The sequence below is a fragment of the Prinia subflava genome, chromosome 17 (assembly GCF_021018805.1).
Source record: "Prinia subflava isolate CZ2003 ecotype Zambia chromosome 17, Cam_Psub_1.2, whole genome shotgun sequence".
Lineage (NCBI taxonomy): Eukaryota > Metazoa > Chordata > Aves > Passeriformes > Cisticolidae > Prinia > Prinia subflava.
Window position 1 is genome coordinate 16,287,929 of NC_086263.1, and position 18,966 is coordinate 16,306,894.

At 44.7% G+C, this 18,966-nt stretch overlaps 2 protein-coding genes and 1 long non-coding RNA gene across 13 annotated transcripts in view; 1 reads left to right on the forward strand and 2 right to left on the reverse strand.

The window, feature by feature from the left end:
• LOC134559580 (uncharacterized) overlaps positions 1-1,759 on the reverse strand; it is a 52,888-nt gene extending 51,129 nt beyond the window's left edge. For all 9 annotated transcript variants that reach the window (XR_010082533.1, XR_010082539.1, XR_010082534.1 and 6 more), the window contains exon 1: positions 1,531-1,759. This is a non-coding gene — a long non-coding RNA (uncharacterized LOC134559580). The remainder of the gene's footprint in view (positions 1-1,530) is intronic.
• A 215-nt stretch (positions 1,760-1,974) lies between these two features.
• Positions 1,975-10,158, forward strand: KDM8 (lysine demethylase 8). Its single transcript, XM_063414338.1, has 7 exons — positions 1,975-2,521; positions 2,619-2,782; positions 4,100-4,232; positions 5,111-5,152; positions 5,891-6,040; positions 9,120-9,212; positions 9,299-10,158. The coding sequence occupies exons 1-7, from the start codon at positions 2,033-2,035 to the stop codon at positions 9,461-9,463; spliced, it is 1,236 nt and encodes a 411-aa protein (XP_063270408.1). The 5' UTR covers positions 1,975-2,032; the 3' UTR covers positions 9,464-10,158.
• Positions 10,159-11,077: 919 nt separating this feature from the next.
• Positions 11,078-18,818, reverse strand: NSMCE1 (NSE1 homolog, SMC5-SMC6 complex component). 3 transcript variants are annotated; one of them, XM_063414339.1, is made up of 8 exons: positions 18,747-18,818; positions 17,540-17,683; positions 15,566-15,687; positions 14,664-14,741; positions 13,774-13,920; positions 12,706-12,822; positions 11,730-11,850; positions 11,078-11,287 (listed from the first exon to the last, which is right to left on the reverse strand). In XM_063414339.1, the coding sequence occupies exons 2-8, from the start codon at positions 17,655-17,657 to the stop codon at positions 11,253-11,255; spliced, it is 738 nt and encodes a 245-aa protein (XP_063270409.1). In that variant the 5' UTR covers positions 17,658-17,683; positions 18,747-18,818; the 3' UTR covers positions 11,078-11,252. The 3 variants fall into 3 exon arrangements, with proteins under 3 accessions (XP_063270409.1, XP_063270410.1, XP_063270411.1); XM_063414340.1 differs by having other exon boundaries at positions 18,733-18,806; XM_063414341.1 differs by having other exon boundaries at positions 18,676-18,783.
• Positions 18,819-18,966: the final 148 nt, after the last annotated feature.

The window sequence follows — 18,966 nt, forward strand, 5'->3', positions numbered from 1 at the left end:
CCAGGGCGATGTTAAATGAGTATATTCTGTATATTACTCATGGAAGGTACCAGTAAACCACTCCTGGAAGCAAAAATCAGTCTGGCGGCAGGGCTTCATAGGAGTGACTGGGTATTGGAATGGGCTGCCCAGGGAGGTGGTGGAGTCACCACCCCTGGATGTTTAAGAAAAGCCTGCAAGTGGTACTCAGTGCCATGGTCCAGGTGACAAGGCGGTATTAGGTCACATGTTGGACCTGATGATCTCAAAGGTCTTTTCCAACCTAGTTCATTTTGTGATTCAATACTATTGATGCTGTATCAGAATTCAAACTATTGCACCAAAACTGACTAGAAATAACTGTCCTCCCGTGTATGCTCACAGAGGAACACTGAGCCTCCCTGAATACTCAAAAAACTAAAATCACCTGAAGTGAAACTGATAAAGCTCATCATGGCCTCAATGCCTCACTGCTGTGCAGGAGATTACTTGTTCAGACCTTGGTGTTATTTGAAATTCCAAAAAGAAAATCCTAATCTTCAAAGTGAAACTTGTGAAAATATTACTCATATTTAAACTACAAAAACTATTATTTAATGAGAATTGTATTAACCAACTTAAATGCAAATAAATGTTAATGTAAATGCTTATAAAAAGTAGACAGTCCAAAGACACAAGACTAACAACACTTGCTAGCATTCTAAATTGAAAATAATGAACACAGGGACTAACAAGAATCTCCTTGCTGCTTAAATACTTTCTCCTACAGCAGCATATATTAACATTTAGAAGTTAAGGAGAAAATGCTGAATGAAGGTGCTAAAATCACACTGCCACAGGAGGAATTCAAGGTACCAAGAGAAAGGCAGTCAGAAGACAGGCAAAAGACAGGCAAAAGACAGGCCAGCATGATAAGCAATCCACAAGCCTGAAGTGTGAGAGCAGAAGTGATCATGTCGAGGAGACAGCTGGGGAGCAGGAGGAGAGCCACCACCAGCAGCAACAGAAGGATTCACATCAACTTTTTTTCCTTTTTTGGAAAGCACTAGTGACTGAGCATGGAACAAAGAAGAATGTCTTAGTACAGAAAATTATCGTTTTAACTTTCTCTGTAAATAAGGATTTGTCTCAAATCTGAAGGTTCAACCCTAATTAGGAGCTAAAAATACCTCATTTCTTGTTATGGTGGTTTAGAGCACGTTAAAACATTTCCTCAGTTGCTGAACTTTAAGTAAAATATTGTTTTGCCTTTGCAGTCAAGTATGAAGTCCTGAGAACGTTCAGAGCACATTATCAAAGCAAGCTGGGGCTCAGTGACTCCGTGCCCAGCGCGTTAGAAAGAAGCCTTTCGTGCATATTCCATGCAGAAAGCATGTGCATGTCCTATGTGCAGATTAACAGCAAGCAGCCGAGCCAGCGGGAGGACATGGGCTCAGAGCCGCGCTGGGCTCCGCTAGAGCTCCTCGAGCGCCCGCGGCCGGGCAGAGACGTCTCTTTGCAGCACAAAAGGACAGCTGGGAAGAGCGCACCTCCCCTTCCCCCAGCACTCACCGCCTGCGCTCCGCTGTCCCGCGATCGGGACTGACAAGTTTCCACAGCGCAGGCAGCCACCTCCTCTCGCCGGCCCTGGGTGAACGGCCGGAGAAGAGACCGTGACCTTCACCGCGTCTATGTGTCCCCAATTACTGTAAAAGCAGCGCCGATCCCAGTCACGTAATTCCAGCTGACTCGCTGGTCAAGTGCACAGGCGACCTCCGCCTCGGCCCCGGCCCCGCCTCGGCCCCGGCCCCGCCTCGGCCCCGGCCCCGCCTCGGCCCCGGCCCCGCCTCGGCCCCGGCCCCGCCTCGGCCCCGGCCCCGCCTCGGCCCCGGCCCCGCCTCGGCCCCGGCCCCGCCTCGGCCCCGGCCCCGCCTCGGCCCCGGCCCCGGCCCCGCCTCGGCCCCGGCCCCGCCTCCGCCCCGGCCCCGCCTCCGCCCCGGCCCCTTCCCGCTCTAATCTCGCGTCCGGCCCTCCCCGGCAGCGCCGCCTCGCGGGTGTCGGCGTAGGCGCGGCCATGGCGGTGACGGGCAGTACGGAGGGCGCGGGCGAAAGCTTCGCGCTGTGGGCCGAGGTACGGGCGCTGCTGCCCCACACCGAGGAGGGGCTGACCTTGGCGCTCAGCGGCGAGGTGGAGGACTGCGTCCTGCCGCTGCTGCGGCGGGCCCGCGCGCTTCTCTACGGTGCGGCGGGCCGGCCTGGGGCCGAAGCGGCAGCGGGGCTGGAGCGCTTCAGCGACGTCCTGCGCGACTACTCCTGGGAGAAGCTGAACGCGGGGCCATGGAGGGAGGTCGGCAAGGGCTGGCGCCAGGTCTACGCCTACGGCTGCCTCTTCGGGGCGCTGGCCGAGGTGGCCGCGGGCCGCCCGCTCGCGCGCGCCGTGCGGTTCTGCGACCTGGGGCTGCTCATGGGCGCAGCCGTCCTGGACAACGTCCTGGCGCGCCTGGTGCGCGCGCTGCAGCCGCACCTGCCCCGCGCGGCGCCGCGCGCCGGAGCCCGCGCTGAGGTAGCGCCCCACCCCGCGAGCCCCCCTCGCGCCCCGGCCTGCCTCGCGCTGCCCCGCGCGGGGCTGTGCCGGCGCTGAGGGGGAACGTCCGTTCCAGAGGGGCCGCCTGCAGCCGCCGCCCCCCGCGCTGCGGCCGGAGGAGGCGATTCCGCACCTTCACTGTCCTTCGCTGGAGCACTTCAGAGACAACTACCTCATTCCCCAGCGGCCCGTGGTCCTGGAGGGCGTCATGGACCACTGGCCGTGTATGAAGAAGTGGAGGTGAGAAGTTCCTTCCCTGTCCAAGTAAAAGCACCATCGTTCCCTGTGTTGGATATCTTGATGCTCGATAGAGCAGCAGAGACCTTCGCAGAGGTTGGACACCGTGCACAGTGCATTTTGCTAGCAGCACTGTTCTACTGCTCTGTGGAAGTTGCTTCATAGATGAGGGAAGCTTTTCATAGCATTCGGGGCATCACACGGCAGGTGCTGGGCTGTCTCGGGGCAAAGGTGCCCCTTTGACCAGCCTCTGCCACTTTATGGGTTAATGGCGGCCCTCTGCCCAGCCTTCAGCCGTCCCAGGAGCCCACTGGCAACACCTGGGAATTCACGAGAAGTGCACATTGCAAAGTGCCAGTCAGCTGCTCACAGCTCACTGGATCTGTCACGGTCACATCAGTGGTTTTTACCCCTTGAAGCTTGCCGATAGTGCAGTGGATAAATAGTGCAAGTGAATTTCAGGGCCATGAGTAAGCATGGTTGACTTTCATTTATAAGTCCAAGCACTGATGTTTGTTCAGTGTTGTGTTTGAGTGTTGAGTTTCAAACACCACTGTGCAGTAAGTAACAGCATTCTGCTGCCTGGTTAATGCACGCAATGGTGCCCACATATCCAATACTGAGCATCATGTATTTGTGAGGTGAAGGTCATGATTCCCTAGAAAAGGGGAAAAACCACTCATGCTTTGTTTGAGTCATTGCTTTAGTTGAACAACTAAAGATAAAATTTAGTGGCTACACTTGTTATGTCATAGGGATTTTATTAATTTTTTAAGGAAGGTACTGCACTGGTTAACTTTAGACACTTAAAAAGATTAACTTCTCTGTTTAATTAATACTGTTGTCCATGAAGAGATGTATTTCACCCGTCAAACTAATCCTTCTGGCTACAATTGGAATGGGTGTTATTGGCACCTGCATAGACACTGACAGAGTTGATCTAATATTACTGAGTAAAAGATACAACATTTTATCAAATGCGGCAGCGGGTAGCAAAAAGATTGGCCACCCCTTGCCAAGAGATAGTAACAGCTTAAATCTTCTTAATTTGGAAGGAACCAACTGAGGCAAACAGGCTTTGAAACCAAAACAATATAGACACTTGTGGGGTCATATACACACAAACCTGCCTAGTGATTTCCTTGTTGCTTGCATTCTTTTCTTCTGCCTTTTTCTTCTGGTTGGTTGGGTTTAGACAGGATAAACTCAGGGCAGCAGAATTTTATTACCCAACAAGACTGATTTGGATTGATTTAATTTGCCTTACATTCAAAATTAGTGGGAGCAGTATAGAAGGTAATGGAACTTTCTTTATTTCAGTGTGGACTATTTCTGTCAAGTCGCAGGGTGCCGCACCGTCCCTGTGGAGTTGGGTGCTCGGTACACAGATGAGGAATGGTCTCAGCAGCTCATGACTGTCAGTGACTTCATCAGCCAGTATATCATGGATGAGGTCTGTTACACTCATTTGTTTTATCTCCAAACACAGCAGCATGGTATTGGTACAGACAACAGTTCCGCTGACAACAAACCTATTCAGAGGTGATATCAACAGAGAGGGTGTGCTGTAAGCACAGGTCTGAATTAAAAGGTTTGACATTTTCAAGACCTGAAGCTAGGAATAATTATTGCAACAACAGAAATGTACAGCAGCTGGAATTTGATGAATATACACATACACACATACATATATACATACATATGCAGCAAAAACCTTACTGGTGGAATCTGAGAATAAGGGATCCTCAGCTAGCAGTGTTGTTCCTCTATCTCATTAGACTGCTTAGTGATATTTACTATCAGATCCAAATTTACATGCCGTGAGGCAGAAAAATGCAAAGTTGATCAGCATCTAGAATGTCCTTTTGCTTTCACAGATAAGGATCTCAAGCTCCTATTTCTGTTTCCTCGCCTTCTGGCAGGAAGGACCACATGCCATAGCAAAATGATCCGTAGTGCACCCTGGAATAGAGTATGGAGGTAGTTCCAGGGCATGAAGAAGAAACTGGTCTGTGTGCCAGCAGGGTCTGGCTAGAAAGATGCAGTGCATTGTCAGCTGTCAAGACTTCATAGGGAGTCCCAGCTTCCTTCAGTAACTCAAGCTGGATGATTTATTGATTGTGGAGACACACCTACACTCTCACAATTTCAATGGAGCTGTAAGTTGCTATTTCTGAAGACCCCTTATATTGTGCAAATAGTTACAATACTCTGAATAGGACATTGGAAATGGATGTTACCCATACGTAAATTCTATTCACCTGTAAGTAAATTAACTCACTGTCTTACCTGTATGTTACTGCATTTTTTCTTTCTCTGCTGTCATTTCAGAACAATGTAGGCTACCTTGCCCAGCACCAGCTTTTTGATCAGGTAAAACTGAGTGAATGTTTTTATCTTCCTACAGTCATGTGTTCCTTTTGTAGCACAAATTGTCTCTAAGGATGTTGACTGTACCAGATCAAAGGGCATATGGAGAATTCACAGAAATTCTTAAGTTTCTATTCCCATGATTAGAAGGAAGAGAGGGAGAGAGGTTTGTTTCATTTTCCTGCAAGACATGGAAACAAAACCCATTTGGGATGAAGGCCTTTAATCCTAGTGCTGTTTCAGTACAATGTAGCATATACTTAGAGGGATATCACCTGGAAAGCCCATTTCATAAGTCAGGGAAGAGATCTGGACAGGAAAGTCTTCAACATTGATATTTTTACCATAATCTGAAATGTCATTCTGGTTTACCAGAGCTTAGGTTGGTGAGAGACATAAAAAGGAATCTCACAGAGAAGCAAACATAGAAGAGATCTTTTCCATGAAGAGCAAACATTTTTGTGGGTATCTCTGATTTCTGCAAAAGTAAAGGGTCTCTGAAGAATGAAGAAACTCCTTTCTTTCTCCCACTTTTCCTTCTAACAGTCTGCTTACTAGAACAGAAAATTTGAGAACATTTCCTGCAGATTCCTAGCAGGTCAGCTACTTCTTTCCTACCCTTTATGGACCAGCCAATCATTTGTTTTCTTTGTGTCCAGCCTTGCTCATCTATTCTATGAATTATCTATTTTGGCAAGTGAGCACATACCCTTTTTAATGTTTCTTTCTTTATGGAAATAGATCCCAGAATTAAAAGAAGATATCAGTATCCCTGACTACTGCTGCTTGGGGGAAGGGGAAGAAGATGACATCACCATTAATGCTTGGTTTGGTCCAGGAGGCACAATCTCACCTCTTCATCAGGATCCCCAGCAAAATTTTTTAGCCCAGGTACGTACTCTTGTTACTCTACGCATGCCATTAATGCATGCATCAGAGAAAATGTTTATGGTATGTGTTAGAGACAAGGGGAGCAGATAATTTGAGGAACAATCGAAGCATAGAGAACATGCAGATACTATTTTCCTATTTTATTGCATTTGTCACTACTGCAACTTAATACTGAATGTAATCTTGTAGAACACAAGTGTTGCTCATTGAGAGAGACCATTACTAAACCTTGTTTTACAGATCATAGATAGAAATCACAAGAAGCAGCTTTTCCAAGGTCACGTGGAATTTGTAACAGTGTTGGGAAGAATCTGGATCATGTCATGTTGTACTAAGGAGTTTTCTTTTTCTGGTGTCATAGTTTGAGCCCAGCCAACCCCCAAGTGTCATGCAGCTGCCTTCTCATCCCCCAACCAGCAGGATGAGGGAGAGAATGGGGAGAGTAAAAGCTAGAAAAGTTGTGGATTGATGTTTAATAAGCAAAAACCATGCATGTCCAAAGCAAAACAAAGAATTACTTGGCTGCTTCCCATGGGCAGGCAGACATTCAGTCTTTCCCAGGAGAGCAGAGCCTGTCATGCTTAACAATTACTGGGAAAGACAAACACCATCACTCCCCTTTCCTTTCCTTCTTCTTCCCCCATATACTGAGCATGATGTCATATAGTCTGGAATATCCTTTGGTCAGTCAGTTTGGGTCACCTGTCCTGGTTGTGTTTCCTCCCAGTCTCCCAGGCATCCCCAACTTCCTTGCCAACATGGCAGTATGATAAGCAGAAAAGGCTTCAGGTCTGTGTAAACCCTGCTCAGCAATAACAAAAACATCTCTATATTATCAACCCTGTGTTCAGTACAAATCCAAAACACAGTCCTATACCAGCCACTGGGAAGAAAATTAATTCTACCCCAGCCAAACCCAGCACATCTGGAAAGCAAGGTTTTAAGTTGGGCTTAGGTACATACCTTACTCCATTTCATGTTACCCAGTAAAATATTCATGCATGCAGTGAGATAGGAATTAAAACTTGTACTATGACATCATTTCTGCTGAGTTCCTCTTGGCAGGCTTTTTGATGATGACTTTTAGTGCAGAATAACCCAATAAAATATTGGGACCTTTTGTGGTAAGCACTGAACAGGTCCAGGGATGTCTTCTGGATCCAAGCAGCTGACTACTGTGAATCTTCGAACACTGAGAGGCGTTTTGTTTACTGAAGGAGATTGCTGTCCCATCAGACTCAGAAAAAAAGCAGGCTTACACTTTTCCAGCAGGATTGTGACATTACTTTCTACTGATCGTCACTTATGTGTTGAGCCTTAGTTTCTCTGTCCCAGTTGCATCTTGCTAACCTGTGTTTTCACTTGCAACTGAGGCTTAATTCAGATCTTCCTAGAATGTTTTTTTTACAGCTCCTGTGCATCTCTGTATGGATTGTATTTCTCTTGCATGCTACCTGCTCAGCACAGACATACAGCTGCATTGGGAAAATGAAGTACTGTACTATTCATGCTATGTAAAGCTTGAGGGGAATTTTTCTTGGTAGAAGAAAAATTTATAGGAGCTGTTGGACTGGGAAAAGATACTTCCCTTACTAACCTCATAACTTATTTTCTTCTGCCTGAAAAATGGTAGATTATCTGCCAGTCCTGTGAAAGAGTCTTTGTAATATCAACAGGTCGTGATCTGGCAGCTTTCAGTTAAAATTGCCCTGCTTTGTGATGCCATTTAAACTGTGGCTGTGTAGTACAGGAAGGCATAAGCACAAGGAACAAAATAAAGTTATCCTGGCTGGTTTCTGGTGGCAAGATTGTAGTTTTTCCATGAGAAAACAGACTCTGGAGATGCAGGCTATTGCCCATTAACTGGTGCCCACAGTCTTATAATGTACCAGGCCTTAATCCAGTGAGGCAAGTGAAGGAAGGAACTGTTAAGAGCTGATGGCAGTCCCAAAAACATTTCAAGCAGAGAACATGCTGTTGGAGCAATAACCAGCATTTTTGTCACTTCCATACGTCACTAAAAATACAATGTAATACTTCCAATACTTGGTTCTTTAGCGAGCTAATTAATATCCTTAATCCATTTGGGGTATGGAAGGCATTCTAAAAACACATGGACAGCCAGAGTTACATAGATCAATGCTCTAGTAGTTTAATCGGTGATAGTGAAGAGCAGGACAGGGCAGGAGTACTTGGTACTTTTCCAGTCTGTAGAATACATTTATGTGCTGTCCTTGAAGCAACTCTAAATGTTGCCTGTATGACAGCTTTGGGGTTGGTAAGATTTTAGGAAATCCTGTTCTCTTATGTGGGAAGGGATGTTAAGATAGAGGAAAAGCAGATTGGTTAGGAATGGTTGGGTAGCCACTCAGGGGTGCTGGAATTAGTCAGAGTACCCGTAACAGGACAGTTCCCAGCAAGTATGATCATGCCTAGCTCTTGCGGTGGTCTGGAATGCTGGCACAAGCAGTATCAATCTTCACCCTAAACCTTCTGTTCCACTGGTATCAGTAGAGGAGTCAGCTTTGACTCATTCATGCTGCCACATCTTGGCACCAAAAACTCGCAGTTCATGTAGCGTTCAGAGAAAGCCCAGCCACTCGCATTACAAATTCTCATCTCATTTCAGCACTCCAATGCTTTAAAGAACTGGTTTTATGATGACACAAATAAGTTTGAGGGGTATATGGAAGCCTAACAGTCACTGTGCAAGTACTTCTTCCTGTTGATGTGAATTGCAATGAAGGTTCAGCCTCTTTATTCTCAGTTATTTCTAGCTATGTAGAGCCCAAATAATGATGTATAAATCAGGTGCCTTAAACTTTGAATTGAAAGCAATCTGGTTAAAGGCATTTCCTTCCCAAAGGTATTTCAAATTCTTATCTGCTCCAAGGGAAGAAGTACTTGAATTCTAATAGCCTGGTTTAACTTTTTATTACAGCAGTGTCTGTTACTAACAAAGATAGTTATGTTCCTTGTAATCAGGTACATTTTACTGTTAAATGCCAGCTACAGCCCGCAGCTTCCAGTAATGTGCCAGTTAATGACTGATGGGAAATGTTTATTTTATTATATATAGGTATTTGGAAGAAAGTATATCCGTCTCTATTCTCCACAAGATTCAGAAAACCTGTACCCCCATGAAAGCCAAATTCTTCACAACACTAGTCAGGTAAATAGTTGCCTGAAATTTTAATATCAGTAATGTTATCAAATCATATTTGAGTAGACATTCTTCTGATGATTGTTTTTTTATAGGTTGATGTGGAAGATCCAGACTTGGTCAAGTTTCCAAATTTCACAAAGGCTGCGTTTCAGTCCTGCATTCTGATGCCTGGACAGATTCTGTTTATTCCAGTTAAATACTGGCATTACGTGCGATCACTTGAGCTCAGTTTCTCTGTTAGTTTCTGGTGGTCATAGCTCTGAAATGTACTCAGCTGCACTGAAACTGAATTAAAAATCAGGGAAGTAGCATCTCTCTCTCAGGAGAGGTTAGAGATGGAGCAAAACCAAAAACCAACAAACCCTTGTTAAAGCATGGAGAAGTAGTAACAATGGGCAAGTAGAAAGATGATGGTGTAGCTGCTTTATTTTTGCAGATGTTTCTAGTAACTCCTAAAGAGTGTACGTTAGGTCATTGTCCTGTGTGTGCACCCCTCAGAAATAGCCTGTGTACAGGGACAGCCAGGGCTCTACCTGAGCCTCTGTCTGGAAAACCAGGTGAGTGTTACCTTCCACTTGGACTTAGTAACACTAAACCCTGGAGTTGGCTAGAGAGGTGGTGCTACCTAAAGGTTCAATCCATTAAAAAATTCAGCTAATACCAAGGAAAGTCTCCTGCATGGAGGAAGTCAGTGTCCTGGTTCTGGCCAGGATAGGGTTAATTTTTGCAGTAGCCAGGAGGGATATGGCCCAGATCCAGAGGTTACTCTGTACCACCTTAGGCTGCCACTGGGGCGGGCAGGGGCTCCTTGTTCTCCTAGTGATTGAATCTGTGTGTGAATCCTTCTGTATGAATCTTTTTTCTCTCTTGTACACTTTGTTATTGATATTGTTGCCCTTACAACTCGTTTTCTTATTCCATTGCTGTTTCCAGTAAATTGTTCTTATTGCAACTCATGATCTTTATCTTTTGGGCCTCCCAATTCTCCTGTCCATGAGGAGAGAGGCAGGGGGAGGAGGGAGTGAGCACGCATCTTGCCTCTCGTGGTTGGGAGCGTTTTGGTGGGAATGGAGGAATTTAGGGAGTACCATTCCTAAACCACAACATCATGTTAAAGCCTAGAACATAACTGAAGTTAATCCTTAGTTTAATTGCAGTTAGATAACCTGAAGTTTAATTATACTTTGATTAACCATCACCTGAACTGCTGCCACAGCCTTTCTGCAGTGTCACACATCTCTACCAGGGACAAGAATGCTGCCATTTCAGCGTGGTGTCCGGCAACAGCCAGTCCTTGGCTCCTTTCCAAGTCACTCTTAAGGGAAAAAGCATCCTTACTTAAAACTGGAGACAGGAGTGCCAAAACTAAAAACCTAAAGAATCTCAATACAGCAATTTTTTCAGCACTTTGCAGACATAAGCTAACACTGCCCCAAGTCCAGTTCTACTGCTTCCCAAACCTTCTGTAGCAATATTCCCTCCTTACAGAGCACAGCTGCTTGTCACCTGGCCTTACATCAAGACAAATTCTTCTGCACCTAAAGAAGGACAAAACACAACCACAGTGCCAACTAGAAGTGTTACAACTCCAGCCCTAGGTCAGAGACTGAGCCAGCTGCCTTGCACATACCACACTGATTTTTCACCTGCTTGAGGTGCTACAGGGTTAGCACAACTGAATGTGTACTGTCCCTGTACAAACAGGGAGCACTTGCTGAGAAAAGCTTCTTTCAAGAGTTCAGCTGCATATATCAGCTTGCAGGTTTGACTAAAACATTTGCATCTTTCATCCCCAAACATGCACTGAGAGTCCCAACCCAAGAATATGGAGAATCACAAAACAGCCTCCAAGAAAGCTCTGCAGGCATTACTGTGAACAGGAACATCAATTATAGCTTTATTTTAATCTTAGAACTTTAGAAAATGAATACACTGAACATTTTTACTAATGAATACAATACAGTCTGGCTGTTCTGCCAGAGTGGGGGCAAACAGATGTCACTGACATCAAGTTTTACTGGCATCATCTAGGGCCAAGAATGGAGCTCAGTGGTGAGTCTGGAAGCCCATCCCACTCACACCTGTAAAGAAAATTAAAGGAAGGCTAATGGACAACACACAAAAAATAGGTAATATTGTATAACCTCCTTTTCTAAAATGCTTTGTATATTCCTTTGTTGCTGTTCACAATGTCCAATTTCCCTGGAAAAATGGAGGAATGCCAAACAGTCTTAAAAGCTTGGTATTTCCAGAAGTTTTAGTGTCATGGGTCATGTGTGTCTCTATTCCTTCCCCCAAGCTCCTAAAGAGAGTTATGAAAAAATATGCAAAGGCTCTGCTATGTCCCTGTGGCACTGTGGGGGCTCAATGCTGCCTGTGTGGTTTAGTGTCTGAAACACACCACTGAAGTCAGAAATAGCTGATACTCAGAGTTATAAATAATACGAGTAGTGCCACTGAACATCACGGCCCGTTTCCTAGTATTATTACATACAATTTTCTTAAAAATACATTGCTTGTTACCTGGGGTGTCACAAGACCAGAATTCATTACAGTTGGGACAGCGGGGTTCAGTCTGGCCTCTGAAGTACTTTGTGGCACAAGGTAAGTGCATTCGAATTCCACATGATTCACATCCTTGGCTCTGAAATAAGGAGTGTTGATTAATAAAACCTTTCCTTCAATTTAAGAGAAAGTTGTTACACAGAGCGGCAGATAGGTAATGGTTTGTTCCAAAGAATAGTTCCCACAAGACGGGTGGTGGACACACTCAACCGTCAAAACTGGTAAATTGTAAAAAGAGGTATTTTTCTGTAAACTAGGAAATACTGTTTCCCTATATGGACAAAATTTAGCTTGAAAGACAACAATTTCAGTGCAATAAAGGAGACTAATTCGGATGGAAAAAGCAACATGGAAGCATGTTAGCTGGGCAAATCAGAAGACACAGGCTCACAGCGCAAGAAAAACTGCAATTTTGGAACAGGAATCCAGGCTGTAACTACTTAAGCAAGATAGAATGGGTAACGTCCCAGCTATCAAAACACACTGCTTTAGCATGCTCTGCATAGCACACATATTCCTTCTGAGGTCCAAACACAAGCAATTCCTGAATTAAAATCCCAGGACCAAAAATGAATGTGTCATACTATGACTTCTATTGGCAAGGCCCAAAGAGGACACTGCTAACACTTCACTGCTAAACCTCTTTCAGCATCAGGTGTTTATCTCTAACATGCTGGTTTGGAAAACCAGGCAGCACAACAATGTTCCTCATTGCAGGAGTGCACTTTTCCAATTTTATACTTGGAGACAATTTTATTTCTAAAGACAGAAGATAAAATGCTTAAAATGCTTAAAATGAAAAAAAAAGGTGGATTTTTTTTGCAAAATGCATAAGCACCTTGATCAGATTACAAAAGCAAGATTATACCTAAGGGAAAGCATCACAAACCTCTGCTATGACCATGCATGTCCACTGGCTGAGGTGATATGTTACCTGGATGGCAAGGCTGTGACAGATGTTACATTTCTTTGCCACATCCTGGTAGTTCCTGAGAATGTACTGTTCCATCTCAATTATGCAACGAGTATGCAGCGTATATTCTCCATTTTTCTAGGGAAACAAGTGTTGAGATGAGGAATTTCTTTTAATTCCTTTTACCTTTTTTGACTTTACTAACCACCTGTTAACAAGCCATATTGTCTACCATCATAAAACCAACATGCTAGTACAATGCAATGCCAGAACACGTTTGAAATAGCAGAACTCCTTTGTTAAGAGGATCAAAAATTCCACACATTTAATAGAGATCCAGTCCTTGGGAAGCATAGCTGAGCAAGCATGCGCTCCTTAACAAAGGCATACTATTTTAGGATCCTCCATTTATATGTTAGAGGAAATTCTCCTGGCTTTCAACAAAATCTAGGCATTTCCTGCTTGATGTATCTTTAGAAATACCTGCCAAATCAACTTAACATGTTAATAACTGTGCCAGCAGGTTGGAGATCTATGATGCAATGACTCTAGCAGAAAAGGGATTAAGGTCTCATATGGCAAGCAACTGCAGTGTCCACATGGTGAGGTCATCTCCACTGCTCCCTCGTAAAATAAAACAGGCGTAACCATGTGCACAGTGGCCCACGCATTTCTGGTACGGGAGTCTTCAGCATGTCTGGCCTTACTCCTTTTCAAGAAATTCTAAATGCAACTAACAGCACTGATCACTCTGAAGAGCTTTCCCCAGCTCTTGTTCCAGGTTGAAGGGTGCTGTGCTGTCATTTACAAAGGATGTCTGTGCGTCACTGGACAGGACCAGACGCACTAACCCACCTGGCTCACGCACAGGAAACTGAAACCGTATGGTCCTGCACAGACCTGCCCAAGGACTTTTTCCTTGTAAGTCTACTTCCTTTTCTGCAAAAATCACTGGAGCAGCAATAAGCATGGGCCCTATAAGACCATTTGTGCCATCACTTGTTCAAGAAGAGGTCCAGTCTCAGCTACCACATCCCTAAGAACTTAGTAGCTGGACCCACTGAACTACAAACATTTGAATGCAGTTACCTCAGAGAGCCACTTATCCTCCACAAAAACTTTTAGCACTTGTTCTGCTTCCTTTTTCTTCATTCTCTTTGTCTTAAGTTGGTCAGCCAAGTTTAAAATATCTGTAGATGAGGCAAAGCCATTTTCTGATAAAATGATTAGGTCCATCTACAGGAAAAAAACATTACCAAGTATTAGAAACACTGCAATTAGGCAGACACACCTTACGGTAATATGCTGATGTGCATTTTTCTAGCATCCATGTATCTGAGAGATACTACAGTATATGGCTTGAACCAGAATTGTAAAACAAAGGCCAAAAGCTGAAACAATTATTGTCCCCTTGACAGTTTTGATCTTTTTCAAGAAAACATTTCCACAAATAGAAGTATACTGCCTAAATGAAGCTGCATTCAGGGACCCCTGGACACAAACGCAGTGGTGACAGATCCATTTCTTTTTATCTGCTCACTGTCAAAGATCTTCTGAGGTAAAACCTCAATACCCATAGACAAATGTTTATATGCAAATAAGCAAATTCATTTTCTATGATCCTAGCATTAAAAACTACTGTATATTACTAAACTACTGAAGCCAGTGAAAAACTCAGCAATCATGACTGAAAATCCAGAACAAAGTTTTTTGTGTAACTAAAAGTAGGCGTATCGAGTCCCTAACCCCAAGTAACTCTTCCCTGGTGATGATTTTGCCTTACCCATAACTGACTTAAAACAGCCAGTCATTACTTGCACATACTTGCATCCCTGTCCATCCTGCCCATTTGATCTCAGATAAACTTGGGTAAAATGGCAACTACTTCCTCAACCACATCTCTATTTCTATTTCCATTCAATTTAAGATGATACCTTCACAAATAATATGATTTACTAAATGATAACTGACATACTTACTGTTTTTCTGAACAATTCTAATTCCGTTTCTGTATAGTCAGATGCCATTTGAGTTATTTCAGTTTCTGCCAAATTCACCTACAAAAAATAAACTGATATAAAGTGCCAATGTAGTTTCACACCAGAAGCTGTAAAAACGCCCCTGAGGTTAAGAATACATCTTAAAATTAACATAAATGTTAGTTTTTTGAGGGGCACTTGATGGTATTCAAGTTCTTTCTTTACAACCCCTCATCTTCCAGCCTCAAATTCTCCACAGCTGCCTCTGCCCAGACAAAGTCATTCCACAACCCAAGCTCCCAGAACTGCACAAAGTGCTGCAGCAGAGCTGACACATCAGAGGGGCTAGACAGGTCTGTGCTAGACAGCAGCAGGAGCTATGTTATCAGTCACCTCTTTTTTCACTGTGAAAAGCAGTTGCACATGTTTTCTATTCTTATTGCACATGCTACTACTATTAATTATTAGCTCAACTTAACTGGCAAAAGGAAAGGTTAGAAGAAGCAGCAGCTAATGTTAGAATACCTCTAGTATGGTCTTTTGAAATTACTAGATAACCTTCTCTGATATGCACATTGCAGATCATCTAGGGAAACAACTTACAGGCCGCTCGTCAGCAACCCTTTTGTGCTAGGTTGATTTTTGAATGATGAAAAAAGAAAACTGATGTTGGACAGCTCCCTCTGTTTTCTAGTTTAAAAATCTGTCTCAGGAAAGAAGGTATCCTGTGCAAAAGGAATCTCACTTCAGCACTTCTGCAAAGTTTATGCTAAGTAACTCCAACACTGCTGTCATCCTTGCTGCCATGTCCTATTCCCACACACCTGGGCTGTGACAGTTTATCCGCCCAGCTCCTGCAGGCACTGCCAGCCCCACACAAACACAGCACACCAGGTACCTACTAGAGCGTAATGTACTTTCCCATCATCTTGCGATATTCCTTTCCGGATCTGCATAAACAAAGGCTGCAGTTTGCCATTAATAGTGCCAATAAAATCATCCAGTTTGTCATGTTCGTAGTAAACTGAAAAAGAATGAGAAAAACCACATACAGAGAAAAGTCAAACAACTACACATCAGGCAGATCTTTTTATGTGAAACATTTTTTCCCAAGTAAAAGTTCTAAAACTGTGAGACAGAATTCAAACATGAATTCAAACTGTTCTATTCAGCAGACATATCATTTCTTGTGCTGCTGTCTCATGGCCTTCAGAGTTGCTCAGCTCCTTTAAAATCATTTGACAGGGTCCAGACATTCTCCCCTGTTGCACGAAACCCGTGGCACTAATCCAGTAATTACAATGACTTGAACTAAGCTGAATTGAAAATAAAATATGACTGGGAAAAAATATTATGCACAATAGAAAAATACACTGACTTGAATTCCATTATACACAAGGGATTTCTTGTTCTGTATGCTCTGTTTCACAAATTAGTGGCATATAAGTGATCAAGTTACATACCAGAAAACCTAAAATTCTAGTGTTGTAGAAACACAAGAAATATCTTTAGTCATGTTCTACAAATCAAGCAAATACTAGCAGCGGTTTTACCATAAATATAATTAAGATGGACTACGCAGTCATTCTGTGTTAGAGTATACAAGAATACAATGGTTCTTTCCTGCACAGCACCAGCACAACCCTCACCTCCATCTAAAACACGATTTTGTCAGTGGCAACATTCTTGTTGCCTTCATGGGGCTATGGTTTAAAAACCAGAGCTAAATAACCGCTTGTAATTCTAGATAAACGATTCATGTCTCAAAAATACAACCAGTTATCACAAAATTAATCCTGTTCTCAGTCACAGGAGTCCCTTGCTCGCATAACAGCGTTGGGCCAAGGTCCTGCTCCCAAACCCCGCAGCACTATCCAGCACAGTACCAAACAGCACTCACAGCATGCTACAGCCCAGGAGTTCCTGATTCTGATGTACAAGATTCCTTCAGTGAACAAAGCCAACAAACACCAAGAATGATAGTAAATTAAGTACAATATTTAAGTATAATTTTTCCACGTGCTTTGCCCGTCAGCAGGAAACACTGCACACAGCAGCCAGGGAGCTTTAGTGACAGATCTCAGAGAGAGTAAAAGATGAAAGATAACAGCTGTTATCTTCTGTACAACAGCTGTTCCAATATAAATTTTGTGGGGGAAAGAAAGGGATAAAAATTCTCCATAAAAAATGAACAGGGGTTAGAAAGCACCAAAAGTTGCACTTCGCAATTTTAGCATCTAAGAAGTCAGGTCAAGTTACAATTCCTGACTCAAGAGACACACAAATAGACTACTTCATTCTGACCTTACATCTATGGGTAAGTAGGTACAAATTCACAGAAAACCAGAAGAGGCTATGCAAAGTGAGTAGCATGGTGGCATGCCACAGGGACACTCCTAAACCTGGCAGGAGCACAGCTTCCAGGACTTGGAATGGACAATACAGTGTAGATGAGGTGGGAAGAAAGCACAGCAACTCACCAGGAAACCTCATCTCATCCTCACCAAAATGTTTTTGCAGCAGTCACTTCCCCTACAACACCTGGGAGAAATCACTGAAGGGCATTTACTTAAAAACATTCACTATAGTGAAGTACTTCCAGTGTCAAAAATTCTATTTTTAAAATTATTTACGTGTATAATCTATAAACAACAACCCTGATAAAACAGAAAGTACTATATATGAATCTGGCCTGATTAGAAGTTCGTTTACACACTAGTATATTATTTTATCTTTCAGGAAAGAGAGGGAACACTCAATATCATTACAGTTTTTTAACTTTTTTTAGCTGGTGCGTGCCCTTCAGAAATCAAATTATTTATAAGCTGTACCAGGAAAAAAAAAACCCAGTTCTTTCATCACCAAGCCAGACACACCTTTATCAGTTTCACAACAGTGCTTGTGTAAATTCGTGGCCTCTGATCCTTCTACTATCCCCTTACACATCATCATCTGCAAGAACCGTCGATGAGCGTCCGTCATCTGAGCCGCCATCACAATGTTTCACCAGGCTTCAAGTGCTGCAGGATGTTGAAGGTGCAATTAACGCACATATTCATGCAAATTAAGAATACAACAGTCCAAGTGTACACAAGATTTCAATTAAAGTCTATTACATTGAACAAGGTCAAAAAAAGCAGATCACAAGGTTGTCCTCAGAATGCAGAGGGTGATGAGCTGTGAGGGCCCAGAAGGGTGCAAGAGATAAAGTCCAACTAGTTTTAGCTACAGAAAAGAAAAACGTAGGCATTGTGTTGTTGTCACCCAGAATCGGGAATAAAACTCCTTCTTAACACCAATATAGTATTAAGAAGCAAGCAATACTTTATTGCTGCACTGCATGCACAGGGGCATGATTCCTGCTTAACGTGCATAGTTGGCTCAAGGTGATACATATAGTAGTCGCTTGAGTCTGCACAATTAGTCTCAGACGGTGTTCTTGGAGGGTCTGTAGGCACCCCTGGTGGTCACTGAGCCTCTAAGCGTTAACAATGATTTCTATCCGGTGTGGTTTTCATCGAAGTTGCACAGGTGCTGAGCAAACTGGATTGGGCTGGTTTGACTCAACGTCCCACTAACCGCTACATAACGCCCCATTAACCGTTACCCTCCCCTGCGGTATTTACAACACTATGATGCCCCAAACCTAAAAATAACAGTGTTGGGTAACAAACACAACACCGTCTGTCATTCTGTGTTAGATAAAACTCCTGCTCCCCACACAGCCTGATTTGAGCACAGTCAATCAGACCAGGTGACTTCGGACAGAAAATAATCCTCTACAGGTTTCGAAGAACGCCTGAAATAATTAAAGGCAGCTCAGGAAATTCCCTGACCACTACACCAACCGACTGGCCGCTTCTGGCTCAGCTCCGGCCTCGCCGCTTCGCCGCCCGCGCAGCCCCGGCACAGCCGCAGCCCACTGAAGCAAGTGCCCGGAAAACCGCCCGGCCTGCTAGCCCGCGGCCCTGCCGGAGCTCGCGGGGACCCACGGGGACTCACGGGGACTCACCGGGACTCACTGGGGCTCCCACTGGGGGACACCCGCCCGCCTCAGCCACCCCCTCACCTCCCAGCGCTCACCAGCTCAGCGATGGCTCCGCGCGCCCGCCACCGATCGCCCCCGCCCCGCGCCGGCCCCGCCCCGCGCCGGCCCCGCCCCGCGCCGGCCCCGCCCCGCGCCGGCCCCGCCCCGCGCCGGCCCCGCCCCGCGCCGGCCCCGCCCCGCGCCGGCCCCGCCCCGCGCCGGCCCCGCCCCGCGCCGGCCCCGCCCCGCGCCGGCCCCGCCCCGCGCCGGCCCCGC